The sequence below is a fragment of the Vipera ursinii genome (genome assembly GCF_947247035.1).
Source record: "Vipera ursinii genome assembly, chromosome: 1".
NCBI classification, from domain to species: domain Eukaryota; kingdom Metazoa; phylum Chordata; class Lepidosauria; order Squamata; family Viperidae; genus Vipera; species Vipera ursinii.
In genome coordinates this window covers 96,589,024-96,607,319 of record NC_139512.1, presented here as the reverse complement: position 1 = coordinate 96,607,319, position 18,296 = coordinate 96,589,024, and the positions used below count along the sequence as shown (strand labels likewise).

General features: G+C 40.3%; 1 protein-coding gene across 1 annotated transcript; it reads left to right on the top strand.

Moving 5' to 3' along the window:
- Positions 1 to 12,395: 12,395 nt before the first annotated feature.
- Positions 12,396 to 18,084, top strand: LOC310637625 (alpha-1,3-mannosyl-glycoprotein 4-beta-N-acetylglucosaminyltransferase C-like; the record flags this gene model as incomplete). The annotated part of the gene is made up of 3 exons (XM_083358127.1): positions 12,396 to 12,410; positions 14,976 to 15,124; positions 16,616 to 18,084. The coding sequence occupies 3 exons, from the start codon at positions 12,396 to 12,398 to the stop codon at positions 17,886 to 17,888; spliced, it is 1,437 nt and encodes a 478-aa protein (XP_083214253.1). The 3' UTR covers positions 17,889 to 18,084.
- Positions 18,085 to 18,296: the final 212 nt, after the last annotated feature.

Sequence of the window (18,296 nt, the reverse complement as noted above, 5' to 3'; positions counted from 1 at the left end):
CGTGTGTCTGGTTATCAATTGCGCTTGGCAACAGCTGAATAAACTCTTACCTGCAAAATAAATACACATTTAATGGTTTAGATTGTAGCCCAAGTTTATATAAAGAAGCATAGCTTCCAAAATGCTATGCTAACATGGAAATGATGACTTTCTGGCTACTAAAGTAGGACCAACCAGGTCTGGTCTCTATTAGTTTAATCCCTTTCTCATATTGGTTTGTTTGGTGCTCATTTGGTTCTGTTACTAGTTAGTTCATGTTGATGTCAACATCTTCATTCAAACCTTGTGTGACCACAGATCCTAAGAGTAGCCTTGACCATCTGTTGTGGTGGCCAAAAGAAAAGAACTGAATCAAAAGAAAAGAACTAAAACTTTTGTCGGCAATAATATCTTTTATTGTGGCATCAATTTCAGGGGGTGGGCATATTTGTTTATGTGTGTGTACATGTGGATGGATGGAGATAGATGAGAGAGAGAGAGAGAGAGAGGGAGAGGGAGAGGGAGAGAGGGAGAGGGAGATCACAACTGGCTTCCATGGCTACAGAAACAACTATTGTAGGGGAAGAATCTTCTTCAGGCACAGGTATATAATTCTTATTTGGAAATCAAATCAAATAGGAATATAGTATATTGTAAAGTTTACTTGAAGTCCACGAGAATTATAAAAGAGCCAAGGTTGCCTACCCCTGACTCTATGCCCACAATCAAGATTTGATTTATGTCTACATAATATGCTTATTCATGGTTGATTATAATTCATTTGATTAGTCCAGTTTCCAGAGTGAACACATTAGGCCATAAAAAAAATTCTGATTGTTTTTGGCGGGATCAGCAATCTACAGATCTCATCATGGAAGAACTCCAAAGGCCGGACTTTCTCTGTCACTGCCCCTGCAGCCCCTCGGCTCAGTCCTGAATTGGTGGTCCTTCAGGACAGTGACTGAGATGAGGAAAAAAACATACTGATATACATAACTCACTAGTCTAACTATGTGATTGACTAGTTTGTGGTTCAGTGTTCCTGTTGTGAACCCAGTGTTTGTCACTGTTGTGGGTTAAAAAACAAACAAACCTTGAAGTGCTAATTCAAAGCAGCAATAACCATGCTAACACCTTATGTAACAAGAAACTAAGGACTGAATTCTAGTATATTTTCCACTTCAAGGAAAATACACACAAACACAAGCATAAAATTAATCCTCAGAGTGCCATACTGTATATTCTTTGTTCTTACAACCAAAAAAAAAATAGATGGCTATCACTAAGTAGTTGCTCAAAAAAAACCTTCATTATCTGTGAGAGCCCTTTTTATTTATTAAAAATAATTTTAGTAATAAAAGTACATAAAATCCAAAGTCCACAACTGGATTTTTTTAAGAAAGAAAGAAAGAAAGAAAGAAAGAAAGAAAGAAAGAAAGAAAGAAAGAAAGAAAGAAAGAAAGAAAGAAAGAAAGAAAGAAAGAAAGAAAGAAAGAAAGAAAGAAAGAAAGAAAGAAAGAGAAATCTACAGGTTCAATCCTTTGAGATTGTTGTCCTCAGACTCAGGTCAAAAATGCAAAAGATAGGGAAGAAGCAGAAAATCCAAAATTTTGGGCTGATGCTGCAGTTCTGAATTCCTCTCTTTAGGCTCATTAGTCAGATGGTTTAGTGAAAACTGAACCAATTAGTCAGTTGGTGTGTATTCCAGAGATAATTACACATAGCTTCCTAAAACAGATAAGCAGTCACACACAAATAGCATTTCTGAAAATGTAACAGCCTGGAGATAACTCAACCCTTACCTTGGGTAAAACATGTAAAGTGAGTGTGCGGAACATGGTGGGATATGTTTATTGATCTGCAATTTCTTCAATAAATACAGGGATTCCGCATAATCATCTATCATCAGTTATGGACTGGTGGATTCCAGACCACAATGGTTAGAACACACATCATGTTAGGCCAAAAAACAGTTGCTGTATTTTGACTTAACATGCTGGGTGATCCCCCACATGTCCCAGGCTAGTTAATCATGACATTTATATGAATAAAATTGGAAGTTAATTTCAGATAGCATTCTAGCAAGGGAAAAGTCAGCTGAACCCAAATAACACAGAATATCTAGTGGTAGACAGCAGTTAGGCCCTCAAAATGCATAATGTGTTTTCAGATCTTGAGGACTCATATTTTTCTCATGGTTACATTGAAGACTAATTCATTCAAGTTACAGGGGAAAAAAACATTGTCAAAGAAAGGAAGCAAAGAATAGGCACAAAGCTGAAAGAATGTTATTCACGCATGTGGGGGAGAAAATAGCTTCTAACTGCAGATGGGACGAAATAGAAATGCCAGAAGGCCCGATGCTAGATGTTGTTTATAACCACAAAATTGCTGAGTGGCATCAGTTCTATTGTATGCATTTTACTCCCTTGTTCCCAAGGCAATGGAACAAGCTGTAGAAGCTACAGCAGGGGTCCTTATGAAACATTAAATCAATGAGCTGCATCTGCTGAAATCCTTGAAAATTTGGTGAGGCCAAATTTCAGATGGCAAACTCAACAGAAGCCATGTGGCAAACCTGTGCATTCAACACTGAAGTCTGGCTTATTAACAGCATTGGCTGACCACCATTTGGAGGGCCTTCAGTTGGAACCTGAAGAGCAGGTTTCAACTAAATAAAAGCCCAGTGATTTCTACACAAATAAGTAAAAAAAGAACTATAAGTGGGAAAGTGTTTTTGTGACGTGGCATTTAAAAGATTATTCTGAAGACTTCTTCACACAAATTACTTTTGATGTTGAAAGTCATAAATCTACTTCAATCAACAATAAAATTAAAATGTTTCAGGGAAGCGGGCCTTATGGGGGCCCTGTGGGGTACAGGAATGGAGCTTCCGGAAGATAGAAAGCTGTTCACACAAAAGACTCAGCTTTTAAATTACCATTTAAACCTATTTTCCTATTTAAATTGCTATTTAAACCTATTTTCCAAAGCACCAGAAGGCAAGACAAGAAACAATGGATGGAAACCATTCAAGGAGAGAAGCAACCTAGAATTAAGGAGAGATTTCCTAATAGTGAGAACAATTAACCAGTAGAATGGCTTGCCTTCAGAAGTTGTGGATGCTTTATCACTCAAAGCTTTGAAGAAGCGACTGGATACTACTTGTCTGAAATGGTATAGGGCAGGGGTGTCAAACTGCCAGCCTGCGGGCCAGTTGCATCATGCAGAGGCCGTGCCCACTCCAGCTCTGGCAATGCGAAAAAAGATGTGATACATTGTGACATGTCACGTGATGCGGCGAGTTTGACACCCGTGTATAGGGTCTCCTGATTGAGCCAAGGGGTTAGACTAGAAGACTTCCAACTCTGTTATTCTGTTATTATATGTAGAAAATCTGCATGGTTCCATAATGCCTCACTGTAGCTTGTCCTTTTTTAGTGATTGCCTTGTTTAACAACTGTTTGCAGTTGTGATGGTGTGAAAAAGTAACTTCGTGACCAATCCTTGAATTCACGTCCTTTGCAGATCTGAAAAGCAAAGGAAAGCTGAAGTAAGATCATAAGCACAGTCACAGTTTCACTTAGCAATCATTGCACTTATAATGTCCAAGTTGTCAATCCCAATTATGATCACTAAATGAAGACTACCTGTACTTTTCCATCTAGTGCCTAAGAAATTAATCAACCTAGCTGAATTATAGTAATGTAAAGTTGCAAGTGTTAAGAAAGAATCAAAACTGGGTAAGAAAGGAGGAGATGCAACGTATTTTAAGGGTGACTATCTTTTCTTAAAAGGGACGTGGTGGCTCAGTGGGTTAGGACACTGAACTTGTCGATCAGAAGGTCGGCAGTTTGGTGGGTCGAATCCGGAGTGCCGCGTAACAGAGTGAGCGCCTGTTACTCGTCCCAGCTTCTGCCAACCTAGCAGTTCGAAAGCACGTAAAAATGCAAGTAGATAAATAGGGACCACTTCGGTGGGAAGGTAACAGCGTTCTGTGCGCCTTTGGCGTCTAGTCATGCCGGCCACATGACCACGGAGACGTCCTCGGACAAGCGCTGGCTCTTCGGCTTTGAAACAGAGATGAGCACCAGCCCCTAGAGTCGGAAACGACTAGCACGCATGTGCGGGGGAACCTTTACCTTTACCTTTTATCTTTTCTGACATCTATCAAATGTATATAATGCTATATAAAAACTTGATCACTCCCTTAATAAAGTTTTTTTTTTACTTTGCCTGAAATATTTTTGATTCTTATTTTGGCAAGTGGTGGTGATGAAAAAAACCCACTTTACAAAACTATTGGGTGTCTCTTAAATTTAGGGACCAGGTACTTTCCACTTGGGTGTCTGAGTTTTATGGGTAGCACACTGAGTTTCCAGAAGATGCGGCTGCTTTAACTCTTCAAGGACATTGGACTTTGCTCATGCCAGGTTCTGTGAAGCAGTTATGTCAAATGACTGTTATTGCTAACCCTATGTTCTGCTTATTTTCAGGGTCTGCTTGTTTTGCACAGCTCTCACTGTAATTCTTATGGTGAAGCTATTAACATGTGATGCAAGGAGTTTAATTTTTCAGCCAGCTTGTCAAAGAAGCTAATTTAGACTGAGAGGGAGTAACTTGCCCAAAATTACCCAGATACTGTCTGTATCTAAAGTGGAACTAAAAATAGGGTTCCCCCACTCCTACTCCACCAGCATAATCACTACATCATTCTGTCTTTCTCCCATTTCAAATGGCTTGCCCTGTTAAGTTGACACAAGGCTGGCTTGGGTACTTTGGCATCAAAGAGCCAGCTATAAGCAATTCAAGCATCCCAACATTATAACTGTGATTATTAATATACAATATCCTTCCTATAGTTCCTTTCTCTGCAAGACATCCCCTCAAAACCCCCCAACATTTAAATGATGATGATGATGATGATGATAATAATAATAATAATAATAATAATAATAATAATAATAATAATAATAATAATAATAATAATAATAATAATAATAATAATTTAATTTGTATACCGCCCTTCTCCCAAAGGACTCAGGGCGGTGCACAGGGCAATACATAATAAAAAACAGGGTACAAAAATTAAAAAGTGATTAAACAACTATGCCCGTAGTAATTGATACATATTAAAAATTAAAACTAATTATAAAAAACCCAACCCCATCCCGTCAGACCAGGCCAGCTTGTTCAAAAAAGAAGGTTTTGAGATCGCGCCGGAAGGAGCGAAGGTCGGGGGCCATCCGGAGCTCGACCGGTAAGCGGTTCCATAGGTCTGGCATGCCCACAGAGAACGCTCTCCCCCTGGGGGCCACCAATCGGCATTCTTTGATCGGAGGCACCCTGAGGAGGCCCTCTCTGTGGGAGCGCACTGGACGGAGGGAAGTTGACGCCGGCTGCAGGTGTTGCCGTAGGTAATCCGGACCCATGCCATGAAGGGCTTTGTAAGTCATCACTAACACCTTGAACCTCACCCGGAGAGCAACCGGTAGCCAATGCAGCTCGCAGAGCAAAGGTGTAACATGGGAGTATCGGGAAACCCCCAAGACAACTTGTGCGGCTGCATTCTGCACCAGTTGAAGTCTCCGGGTGGACCTCAAGGGCAGCCCCATGTAGAGAGCATTACAGTAGTCTAGACGAGAAGTAAAAATGATCCCATAGGTCCAAATGTTATTATTTTGACAAGAATCTTAAAAGTTGTATAGAGATTCTCAGTCATCTAGATCATGGCTGTACCCAAAAGCACTTAAAAGTTGTCCTGTACTTGGTCTCAGTACAGATGGATGACATCGCCAGGGCTCGTTGCCTTGGAAGAGTGAGGAAGATTCTCAGGGATGACTCACACCCTGGACGGTATCTCTTTACTCTCCTACCATCCGGTAGGAGATATAGGAATATAGCCAGCCGTACCAACAGGCTGAAAAATAGCTTTTATCCGTGGGCTATTAGGCTTTTAAATGGGACGTAATCTTATGCAGAATTGACTTGGGAGGCCAGTGTGTGGTGTAGTTGTTTCACATGGTGTGGTAGGATGGAGGGTTTGTTGTCACTGTGTGTTGGGGGGAGAGAGCACGGGGGGGGGAGGCTCAGCTAATCTCAATGTACACATGTTGTACTTTGACAATAAAGGTTTATTATTATTATTAAGGTCTGTAGATGAGGCATAATATGAATCTACTTAGTGACAACAGGGACTGAGTAATTTTGACTCAGTAAGCATGAACTCAGCAAACTGTAACTTAAACAATTGTTTGCTGTGATCTGCAAAAGCCAATAAAAATTGTAGGCATTTTACTATTGAGGCCTACCCTCACTCTACAAAGAACCTATGTTGGGCATAATCCTCATTTGCAATAAACCTAGGCAGAGAAGCAGGGGGAGTGAGGGGAAGACTACTTTGCTTCAGATCCTTCGACTTTACAACAGTTTAGATGTGATTAGGGTTAGGATCTAGCAACTATGTAAAAGCAGCAGCAAAAGAAGAACTCAAGGGAAGGTTCTTGTCCTGTTGATTGGCAGATAAATTCTATGGCAGTTGGTGGCTTCTGGAGTGCAGTGACTGTTGAGCTCTGATGAAAATTGTTGCTGATTCAAAATCTGCATATAGAATAACCATTGGGTAATTACTTGGTGAGTGTGAGCCATTTGTGAAGTAAGATTTTTCTTGAGTTGGTGGAGGGGAATAAGGAAAAAAGACTGCTTAAAAAAATTATTCGCTGGCTATGAGAATTGCAGCCCGCCCCCAAAAGGATAGTAGGATGTGTAGCAGATCTGATCTTTGTAGTCTCCAATTCTCTATGCCAGCAAGAGGAACAATCTTTAACTTTTGTGTTGCAGCTGTCATCTCTCTCTCTCTCTCATCTCTGTCTGCTTATCATGCATCTATCAACTGTCTGTTGATCTATCATCTTTCTCATCTATATATGTCTATATGTTTATCATCTACCAGCTAACTCTATCTCTATTATCTATCATCTATCTTACAGTTTCTGTAATCCATATACTTATATTTATGTTGCTTTCATATTTCCCATACCAAGTGAAGGTATGAAGAAGGGCCCTCTCTCGACACAGCAGAGTAACCAGTAATTATAAAAATTAGATGATGATCTGGGTCAAGGGGAGAAAGAATTAGAGAAGCAAGATGTACACATAGCTGTACCATTCACCCAATTGCTCAATAGTCACCCTAACGGTACTAAGATACTATTGAGGAATCCCAGACATACAGATGTGTAATACATATACATGCATATTGTCATTTCGTGATGAGGCAGTTCAAAACTTTGTGGCTGCCATAACATATTTTGATCAGTATTGGATTTAAGATAGGCCCAATTTGTCAATATGGAGTTTATGACAGTTTTGCTGTAATGGACAAATCATTAATCAAGTTATATTTGGTTGCAAGTTGGCTCTACAATGGATGGAAAGGAATCCTGTGCTATTATTTATTTTCAATGACACACAGATCCAGAGGGTGTCCTTGTATCTTTATGGAGATTTAATTCAGAATTGATCAGAGGATCTGCCACCATCTTGCTAAATGTTCTCAGCAAACTGTTTACTCCTACATGCTCTTTCAGGTGACAGAGCAATAAGTTGGGAACTGAAACCTTTGGGGCCAAATTTGCATATACACTCTAGAGCAGATAAAATATTTGTACCTCCTCTGACTCACAAACTACTGTTTTGGCAAAATTTGAGATGGTTAAACTACACTATTATCTAACCCCTTGTCGCTATGGATAAGTTTGAGTTTATGTGACTGAAGATACTAACAATCTGCTAGAAAATTGTCAAAAAAAATTACACATTTTCTATACTCCTCCTGTTCCAGCTACTGATATTTTCTGGGACAAGGCTTATAGTACTGCCTCAAAATGATCAATTTCTCATAACAAAATAAGCTAGCTTTGGTGGTCCCGAGAGAGGCAGGGCTAAAACCAAGACAGAAGAACCCAGTCTTGATTGTTAGTCTTTGGCCAATTACTGTATCTAATTTTGCCCCTCCCATTTCTGACCATTCATTTTAGTCTATATTTGGGATTTAGTTGAGAACAGAGATTGAGAAGGTCTCTGAGAATGGGCTCTAATACGAGTCTGAAAGTTTAGAAAAACAAACCTCTGGTCTTGATGACCGACTCAGACTGGATCCTGCAGAATTCAGAATCTTAACCATGCTAAAAGATGATTTTGCAATTCCACTTGTGACCCGCTCCTCTTGGAATGGACACAAAGGGATAGAACAATATTTCTCAATTTTGGAACTTTTAAAATAGGTGGACATCAACTCCCAGAATTCTTAAAAGTTGCAAGGCTGAGAACCACCATAAACTAGAAAGAGATGCCTACAGAGTTTAATTCTTGGTTTCAAGATTCCTTCTTATCCCCATACTTGTCAATATCTACCTGAAACAGCTCTGACAAATTGTCCAGTGGTGTAGGCTAAGGTATCATCAAATATGTGGTTGACTGACCCAGTCATTCCATTATTTAATCTAAGGAAGCAAATGAAACCCTCGGGCCAGAACTGGCATGGAATGGAATAAATAGAGATCTCTGGGCTTCATGGCAAGCCACCAATCAATCAGAATAGAACTGGAAGTTACCTTGGAGGTCTTTTAGTTCAACCTCCTGCTCAAGAAGGAGACTCTGTACACTGTTACTGTCCAGTCTTTTCTTAAAAACCTCCAGTGATGAAACACCTACAATGTCTGAAGGCAAGCTGTTCCACTGGTTAATTGTCCCCACTGTTAGGAAGTTCTCCAATAAAAATAATATTCACCTTTATTACAGCCAGCGACCTAATTTAAACATAGTTCCATGTCTAGTGTTTGTTTTTTCTTCTGTTCAATTGCACCTGATTCTCTGAGATTACTTGGACAAGCCCTTGAAGATTCTTGATAAGGTTTCTCAGACATGGTTTGCCATTGTCTGTCATAAGACTATATATTCTGCAGTCTTTTAGATTGGCATCCTTTTCCATTTTAGCCTAATCACACTGCTAGCCTCAGCCTTTAAACACTAAATGGTTTGGGCTGCCAAATCAAAAGAATTAGCAACATGTAGCTGAGCTTATTCAAGGCTTCAAGAGAAGCCCAGTTCTCTGTTCTCAACCAAAAGGTTGGTTCCTGTCTACTTACAGGTGAAACTCGAAAAATTAGAATATCGTGCAAAAGTTCATTTATTTCAGTAATGCAGCTTAAAAGGGGAAACTAATATATGAGATAGACTCATTACATGCAAAGCAAGATAGTTCAAGCCGTGATTTGTCATAATTGTGATGATTATGGCATACAGCTCATGAAAACCCCAAATCCACAATCTCAGAAAATTAGAATATTGTGAAAAGGTGCAATATTCTAGGCTCAAAGTGTCCCACTCTAATCAGCTAATTAAGCCATAACACCTGCAAAGGATTCCTGAGCCTTTAAATGGTCTCTCAGTCTAGTTCAGTAGGAATCACAATCATGGGGAAGACTGCTGACCTGATAAGTTGTGCAGAAAACCATCATTGACACCCTCCATAAGGAGGGAAAGCCTCAAAAGGTAATTGCAAAATAAGTTGGATGTTCCCAAAGTGCTGTATCAAAGCACATTAATAGAAAGTTATGTGGAAGGGAAAAGTGTGGAAGAAAAAGGTGCGCAAGCAGCAGGGATGACCGCAGCCTGGAGAAGATTGTCAGGAAAAGGCCATTCAAAAGTGTTCGGGACTTTCACAAGGAGTGGACTGAGGCTGGAGTCAGTGCATCAAGAGCCACCACACACAGACGGATCCTGGACATGGGCTTCAAATGTCATATTCCTTTTGTCAAGCTGCTCCTGAACAATAAACAACGTCAGAAGTGTCTTACCTGGGCTAAAGAAAAACAAACCTGGTCTGTTGCTCAGTGGTCCAAAGTCCTCTTTTCTGATGAGAGTAGTTTTTGCATCTCATTTGGAAACCAAGGACCCAGAGTCTGGAGGAAGAATGGAGAGGCACACACTGCAAGATGCTTGAAGTCCAGTGTGAAGTTTCCACAGTCTGTGTTGATTTGGGGAGCCATGTCATCTGCTGGTGTTGGTCCACTGTGCTTCATTAAGTCCAGGGTCAACAAAGCCATCTACTAGGAGATTTTGGAGCACTTCATGCTTCCTTCCACAGACGAGCTTTTTGGGGATGCTGACTTCATTTTCCAGCAGGATTTGGCACCTGCCCACACTGCCAAAAGCACCAAAAACTGGTTCAATGACCCTGGGATTACTGTGCTCGCCTGACCTGAACCCCATACAGAATCTATGGGGCATTGCCAAGAGAAAGATGAGAGACACGAGACCGAACAATGCAGAATTGCTGAAGGCCGCTATTGAAGCATCCTGGTCTTCCATAACACCTCAGCAGTGCCACAGGCTGATAGCTTCCATGCCACGCCACATTGAGGCAGTAATTGCTGCAAAAGGGGCCCAAACCAGATACTGAGTACATATGCATGCTTATACTTTTCAGAGTTCCGATATTATAAAACTCCTTGTTTTATTGATTGCATGTAATATTCTAATTTTCTGAGATTGTGGATTTGGGGTTTTCATGAGCTGTATGCCATAATCATCACAATTATGACAAATCACGTCTTGAACTATCTTGCTTTGCATGTCATGAGTCTATCTCATATATTAGTTCCCCCTTTTAATTTGCATAAATAAATGAACTTTTGCACAATATTCTAATTTTTCGAGTTTCACCTGTACTTAGCTGAAGCTGTGTTTTTACGTCCCCTTTGTTTTAAATAGCAATTGCATTGTTGTATGCTTTGTAATCTTGAAGTTGTTATGTGTTCTGTTCCAGCCACTACCGGCCCTGCAGAAAAGGCAGGGACAACCCCTTTACAAAAGGCAAAAGGCTGGAAGTAAGCCTGCCAAATTTATTTACACAAAACAGATCCAAAACAGAGCAAACTGAGCAAAACAAAATATGAACCACTAAAACAGAAGCTATTCAAATGGTTGCCTTCAGCAACCAGCCCTCCCACACATTCCCCTTTTAAACAGTTTCAAGGCGTGGCTTTGCCTCCTTCCGAGGTGCCCCATTGCCTTCCTCTGTTTACTCCTGATTGACTGCCTCCTGTGTCGGGCATCCTTGAACAGGGCCAGCTGTGGGTCATCTTCATCCACGCTGACAGGCTCACACAGCTGGGTCTGAGTAGTAACCAGATGGGAGGGGCCTGGCTGAGAGCTCTACGATGCCTCAGAACTGTCCTCTGCAGGCTCTCCAAACCCCTCCTCCTCCTCCTCCTCTGAATCGTCCGACCCAACTGCCGAACCCACAGGCTGACCCTGAATCACAACATTATGTTAGAGGACAATGTACTAAACAAGTGGATTAAAGAAAAACCCTACTTCAAAATAAAGAAGCAAGCAAACATGCAACTAATGCCACCAAGAAATATCTTTTGTGCCAAATGAAAAAGGAGCATAGTAGCTTTCCCATTTACAGGTAATCACTTGGCTTTTATCTATTCTGTGTGGCTTATCCGCAGCAAGCCCAGTTCATCTGCTTGGTATAAGTTCCGATGTTGACCTATAGACTTGCTATTCGTTATCCATATGAGAAACTCTTGGCCTTTTTTTTTACAAGCTTTCTCTGAGCTAACACACTCCTAATAGAATAGATTATACTGTGGAGTCCTTGGTGCTCTCTGAACTTGTCTGTTTGCTTGCAAATGTTTCATTGCCCTGCTAGGTAACATCATCAGTTTGAGTAACTGAGGTTTCCTTCCTGTTTATATAAACAGCTTGCCCTGCCAGTGTGGCTGGGGCTGTGATTTTCTCCTTGGCAGGTCCTTGATTAGGATATTGTTTCCTGCTTCATTGTTTGCCTGGTGTTAATCCTTGCTTATCTGGGCTTTGGCTGCTGGAGAGAATGTGCTCTGGTCTTTTTATTTCCTCCTTAGCTTTTTGTCTTTTTTGAATGGTATGTAAATAAATATTGTACTATAAAACCAATCATCCTCTTTTGGCATCCTTAAGGCGGGGAATTGGGCGAAGTAGCCATCATCTCACTTCTCTAGTTTTAGAAAAGCAGATATGCATGATCAGTTCTTGAGAGCATAAATAAACATCTCCCTAAGGATTTTTTTTAAAAAAAATTGTATTGCTTTCAGAACTTCCTTCAGTAACAGCCACTAACATTTGTATTAAAATATAAAAATATCAATTAAAATGTAATTGTAGCTTTACAATTGCTGTAGAAGATCATTCAGGCTTGTTGTTTGCATTTAAAGGGAATAAAAACTACAATGAAATCTAAGAACGGACGGAACCCCCTAGCCTGCACTTGTGGAAAAATAATCAGACTATGGTTTATCTTAGGACTCTTTATATTATTAGCTATGATCTGGAAGCAAGACAAAAAGAGTTGCAAATGCTCCAGAATGACAACATCCATGGTAAGTATTTGAAAAATAAAAAGAAGTTGTGGACCCAATTCTGCATAGTGGTTTTTGTGAATTTTAAATGTTTATGTTCTTACTATTACAACCAAAAATGAAATAGTGTATTCTCATTTTAGGTGGTGTGGGTGGCTCAGTAGTTAAGACACTGGGCTTTGTCAGCTGGAAAGCCGACAGCCTAGGTTAAAGACCCAAGCAGCTCCTGTCAACCTAGCAGTTCGAAAGCACGCAAATGCAAGTAGATAAATAGGTACCTCTTCAATGGGAAAGGTTACTGTATTCTATAAATCTATACTGGCCACAGGATGATGGAAGTGCGTCTCAGACAGTGCAGGCTGCCTTGGCTGAGAATTGGAGATAAGCCTTGCTCCCCTGACACTCTCTCTCTCTCTCTCTCTCTCTCTCTCTCTCTCTCTCTCTCTCTCTCTCTCTCTCTCTCTCTCTCTCTCTCTCTGTGTGTGTGTGTGTGTGTGTGTATGTATGTATGTGGTACATGTGACAATATATGACATTGTATTACAATTATAGTAGCAGTGGAATTAACTGTGCTTTTTTTTTCTTCCATTCAATTGTGTCCAATTCTTGGAGACTGCCTAAACAAGTTCCTGCAGTTTTCTTGGCAAGGTTCTCAGAAGTTGCCATTGTCTCCCTCCTGGGCTTGACAGTGACTGGCTCAAGGTCACCCAGCTGGCTTTGTGTCCAAGGGAGGATTAGAACTCATGGTCTCCTAGTTTCTAACCCCATACTGTAACCACTACGTCAAACTGTATCTCATATATTAAATAAGTATTACTCTTGTGAAGTATTTCAATATAAAATGTAAGCTTAGAACAACTCTGCAGAATGTCTGTGGTTTGACAGCTGATGCATGGACTCATTTGACTGTAATTAGTAACAATGGGCAAACATTGGCATAGATGGAAACTTTCAGCTAAATGGAAGTTTAGAATACAGAAACTGGGAGGGAAAGGATTTTGCACTGCTATTCGTTTCTGACTCTAGGGGGCAATGCTCATCTCCGTTTCAAGGCCATTGAGACAGTGCTGTCCAAAGACATTTCCATGGTCATGTAGCCAGCATGACATCACAGAATGCTGTTACCTTCTCACTGAAGTGGTACCTATTTATCTACTCGCATTTGCTTGCTTTTGAACTGCTTTTGAACTGCTAGGTTGGCAGGAGCTGGGGCCTGGATGGGAGCTCACTCCGTTGCATGGCACTCAGATCAAACCTCTCGTCCAGCTGACAAGCCCAGCATCTTAACCACTGAACTACCACACTGCCCCAATATAGAAATTAGGTGGACAATATTTCCATGGGAGAGAGACTCTTCCTGATGTTTTCCTTTAGGATTTTATTATGGCTGGGAAGCCAAGGAGGCAGCAGATCAGGAAAGAGAGAGCTATGCAGTAAAAGACACTCCTTGGCCAGAACATAACTTTAAAACAGGCGTGTCAAACTGCTGGCCCGCGTGCCGGACACATCACCAGGAAACTGTGCTCACCCCATTGCCAGCAATGGGGAAAAAGCTCCGATATGTCACGCGACGTCATGTTGCAAGTTTGACATGTCTGCTTTAAAAGATTAAGAACACCATATTCTATCCTTAAGACTTTTTCTAATGTGAAACCCTTTTCCAATGTGAAATCATGTCTAAATCAGTTTTTCTTTCATCAAATTGGAGTTTGAAGAAAAAATACAGGGTTATTTTTCTCCCTGGTGCTACTATTGAGAAGCTAGCCTAATAGCATACATAACTCAGCTTCCCATAAGTTCCCAGACCAGAAAAATATAAATAACACATCACACCCCCATCTTACCTGATTTCCATCTACCCGCTAGAACAAAGTAATAGCAAACTGTGTTTACATAATGCCAGGAAAGCTATATGGTTATGTCTCTGTAAGTCACCAGGGGCTGAGTTTGACTTGACTTGAGGTGACTTTTTCAAGATGCATTAGCAATCAAAGACAGGAATAACGCTGAATTGAGAAATAAAGGGGAAATAATAATAATAAAATTAGGAAATAAAATGTATAAAATAGAAGTCAAAGAGGATGTAATAATGAAACAAGGAGAGCATAATAATGGAATTAGTGGTAAGAAATGAAGTAGGAAAATAATAACTGCAATTATAAATCAGTAAAGGAGAAAGCAAAGCAAGGCCTGTTTACTTTCCTGTTCTGGCTCACCAAAGTTTGATAGGAGGTCTTGTCGACCTCTGAAAAAAAAATCAAATAATGACCTCTGACAGCGGTTCTCAACTTTTTCTTCACCATGGACCCCCTTTAAATATCTTTTGTGGCCACGGACAAGGGCCACGGACCCCCAAGACCTAAGATTTAAATCATAAAATTTCTTCAAGCCTTCACGGACCCCCCCCCTCCAAGATGATATCACAGGCCCTCCCAGGGGTCTGGGACCAGAGGTAGAGAACCACTGACTTCTACTATTCCAGTATACAGAGACTGACATATTAACTTAAAGGTGATGATAACGCTCAGTCTTCTACAAATGCAGATAGGGGATGCCGGAAAACAAATATTCTTTTTTACATTTAAGGTTACAGGAAGAAAGAATATAATAATTCCAGAGCATTCTTTTTGGAAGAAACCAGAGAATCTAAACATCAGCGTACCGGAAAGCGCTTGGGGTCCTTTACCCATTACATATCAATACCTTGTTGGATCCCCTTCCTCTAAAAAGAGTAAGTATAAGCTGTTTCTCTGTAACGCTGTTATTAAATTCATCATTCTTTTCATGAATGCATTTCTGGAATGGTGCTTTGCCCAAACTTATTATTCATTTATTTTATTAAATTTATATCCCATCTCGCTGTCCTGAGACTCCTACAAATCTACTTCTAAGTACTCCACATAACTCTGAACCGTTGGTGGGCTATATTGTATAGTTTGATCTAAGCAATATACTGGCTAAATCAACTCACATTTAAGACTTGCCACAGAAATCCCTCTTCCTCTGCTTGCTTTATGATCAGCCATGTTGCTGTCTATATGTGAAATCATGTGTTCTATGAGTTCTTAAATCCATGGAAGCTTATGGCAAAGACTGACTGTAGTCAAAGGCCTCTCTGAAACTTTAGAATGGTATTTCTCAGCCTTGGCAAGTTTAAGATGCATGGTTTTCAACTCCTGGCTGGGAATTCTGGGAGTTGGAGTCTACACATCTTAAAAGTGTTAATGTTGAGAAACAGTGCTTGATACAGCAAGTATAACCCTAGAATAGCAATAGCACTTAGACTTATATACCAGTTCACAGTGCTTTGCAGCCCTCTCTAAGCAGTTTGCAAAGTCAGCATATTGCCCCTCCCACCCAAAAAAATCTGGACCTTCATTTTACCAACCTCAGAAGAATGGAAGGCTGAGTCAACCTTAAGCCGGTGAGGATTGAACCCCTGGCAGTCAGCAGAATTAGCCTGCAGTACTGCACCACTGCGCCACCATTGAAGAAGGAAGAACGGTTTCGTGCTGCAGGGCATTTTCACATTTCCCCAGGTTTTGATGGCTCTGTGAGGTCATAGAAAAGATTAGTCAGGAAAGCTGTGAGATGTTAACAGTCCATATATTCATGTTTTTCTAAATCCATCCATCCATCCAACTAAATCCATCCATTGTATATGAGTGCATACAAGATATGTACATTGAGGGGAAAAACACTTGAAGCTATCACTAGATATCAACAAGGGGCTACATTTCCTTATCTAATGATAATTTGGACTTTTGCAGCTCAGATATGGTATGCAATCCCAGCTGGAGGGGTCCAGGAGAACAGCCTCTGCCATGGCTCCCACCCTTTGAAAGATCTTGTCCCCCCACCTCACCCCGAGATAAGATCTGCTCCTACCCTCCTGGCCTTCTGCAAAATCCTGAAAACCCACCTTGGCCAGTTGGCTTGAGGTCACAAAGGGGAACTATCATGTTGATGATGGTTGATGGATTAATAGAAGATCCCATCTTCCCCCAACCCCACCCCCGAACATCCTGCTTCCTCCCTCCCTTTCTTTAATTGTCATTTTTTTCAATTGTTACTAGAAATATCTATTTTTCATGGTTTTATTGCTTTTAATGATGCAATAGTGGCAAGATGGGTGGCCAAGTAAATTTAATTAATAAGTAAAGTAAAAATAAAATAAAATAAAATAAAAAATAAAATCTATTCTTGTATCTCATCCACAATTTGAGATGGGAATCTATTCTTGTACTAAAGAGTAGCCTACCTAATAGAGGTTCCCAAAAATTCTACTGTTATAAGAAATACTTGTCACAAAAAAGATGCGCTATCTTTGCTATAGATGCTTGTTTTATCTCTTTTATTCCAGGGTTCTTGAGCATTGGAATCTCATCGATCTATAAAAAGAAGGAACAGCATTTATTGGGGACAATTGAGTCCATTTTCAGTCACTGCTCTGCAGAAGAACTGGAGAAGATCCTCCTAGTGATATACCTTGCCAATAATGATTCTGAGATAAATATCCAAACTGCCGAAGAAATTAAAGCAAAGTTTAGTGAACATGTCGCTGAAAAAAGATTACTTGTTATCCAAAGCTCTACAACAAGTTATCCTCCATTAGAGAATCTGAAAGGAGGACAGTGGGACAAGTGGGACATGAGCTCTACAGCCAAACAAAACGTGGACTATGCTTATTTACTTAATTTTTGTGCCAATGTGTCCCACTATTATTTGATGTTAGAAGATGATATTGTTTGTGCCCTCAATTTTGTATCCATCATACAAAGTCACTTACATGATACCAATGAACACTGGACCACAATATCATTTTCCACACTAGGCTCCATAGGGAAGCTCTATCATAACACCGATCTTACTAGGTTAGCCCGATTCCTCTTGATGTTCTACCGCAACATGCCTGGAAATTACCTCCTTGAACTGTTTCATAAATCAAGGGCGCAAGAAACTCTCATAACCTTCCGACCTTCCCTTTTTCAACACGTAGGGAGGGTTTCTTCATTTCACAATATTGAAACCGAAATCAAAGATTCAGAGTTTGAAGAAGATATCGGAGACTGGGGAGATATCTTTAGTGCTTCCTGTTTCACAAACATTCCCGTTGTTTTAAATTACACACCGGAAAATGTCTGCCCTCCTGGAAATGAGGTCTTTTGGGGCAAGGGTGTGACAGCAAATAGCTTTTTCACCATTGTTTTTGGGAATCCAATTGTTGCCCAGAAGATTCTGATTTACACAGGGTCAGCTGAATATAGTAAGGACATCCTCTATGCTGGTCACGTCGAAGAGGGAAGACTCAAAGTTTTTTCAGACGAGGGGCAAACGTGCCTGATTTTCAGACAAATAGGAAAATTTAAGGATGGACTTTTTCAGTTTGAAGATAAGCAAAGAAAGAAGGAGATAGAGTGTCTTCGAATTAAAGTCACAGCACCACAAAAGGAAAGGCTGAGAATAAGGAGAATTAATATTTGGGTGAATAAGTATTGAAATGCACATTCTCTCATTCAAGTGAGTTGCCTTCATTGTAACTGTAAGTTCTAACTCTTGATTTCTCTGATTGAAGAGCGGTTCTGTTTCTCCTTAATTAAAATAAAACATGGAAGGCAAATAAAGAAGAATAAAAGGAAAAGAAAAGCAACACTGTAGCGTGAGCAGAGTTTTTCACAAAGACTATAGCTTTGAATTTTTTTCCCTAAAAACATCTCATTTCTGATTATGGCAGAGCGTTTAAATATTCCTAAATGGGCTTTCCAACTTGATACTACGGTGCCATTGTGGCTGTAGACCTTTCCTTGGGTGTGTTAACGTTGCATGCCTTGCCAAAGTGTGTTTTAATAAAATGGTCAGGTAATATAGCACAAAACAAAGGGCCGCCCTCGGATGAAATCTTTGTTT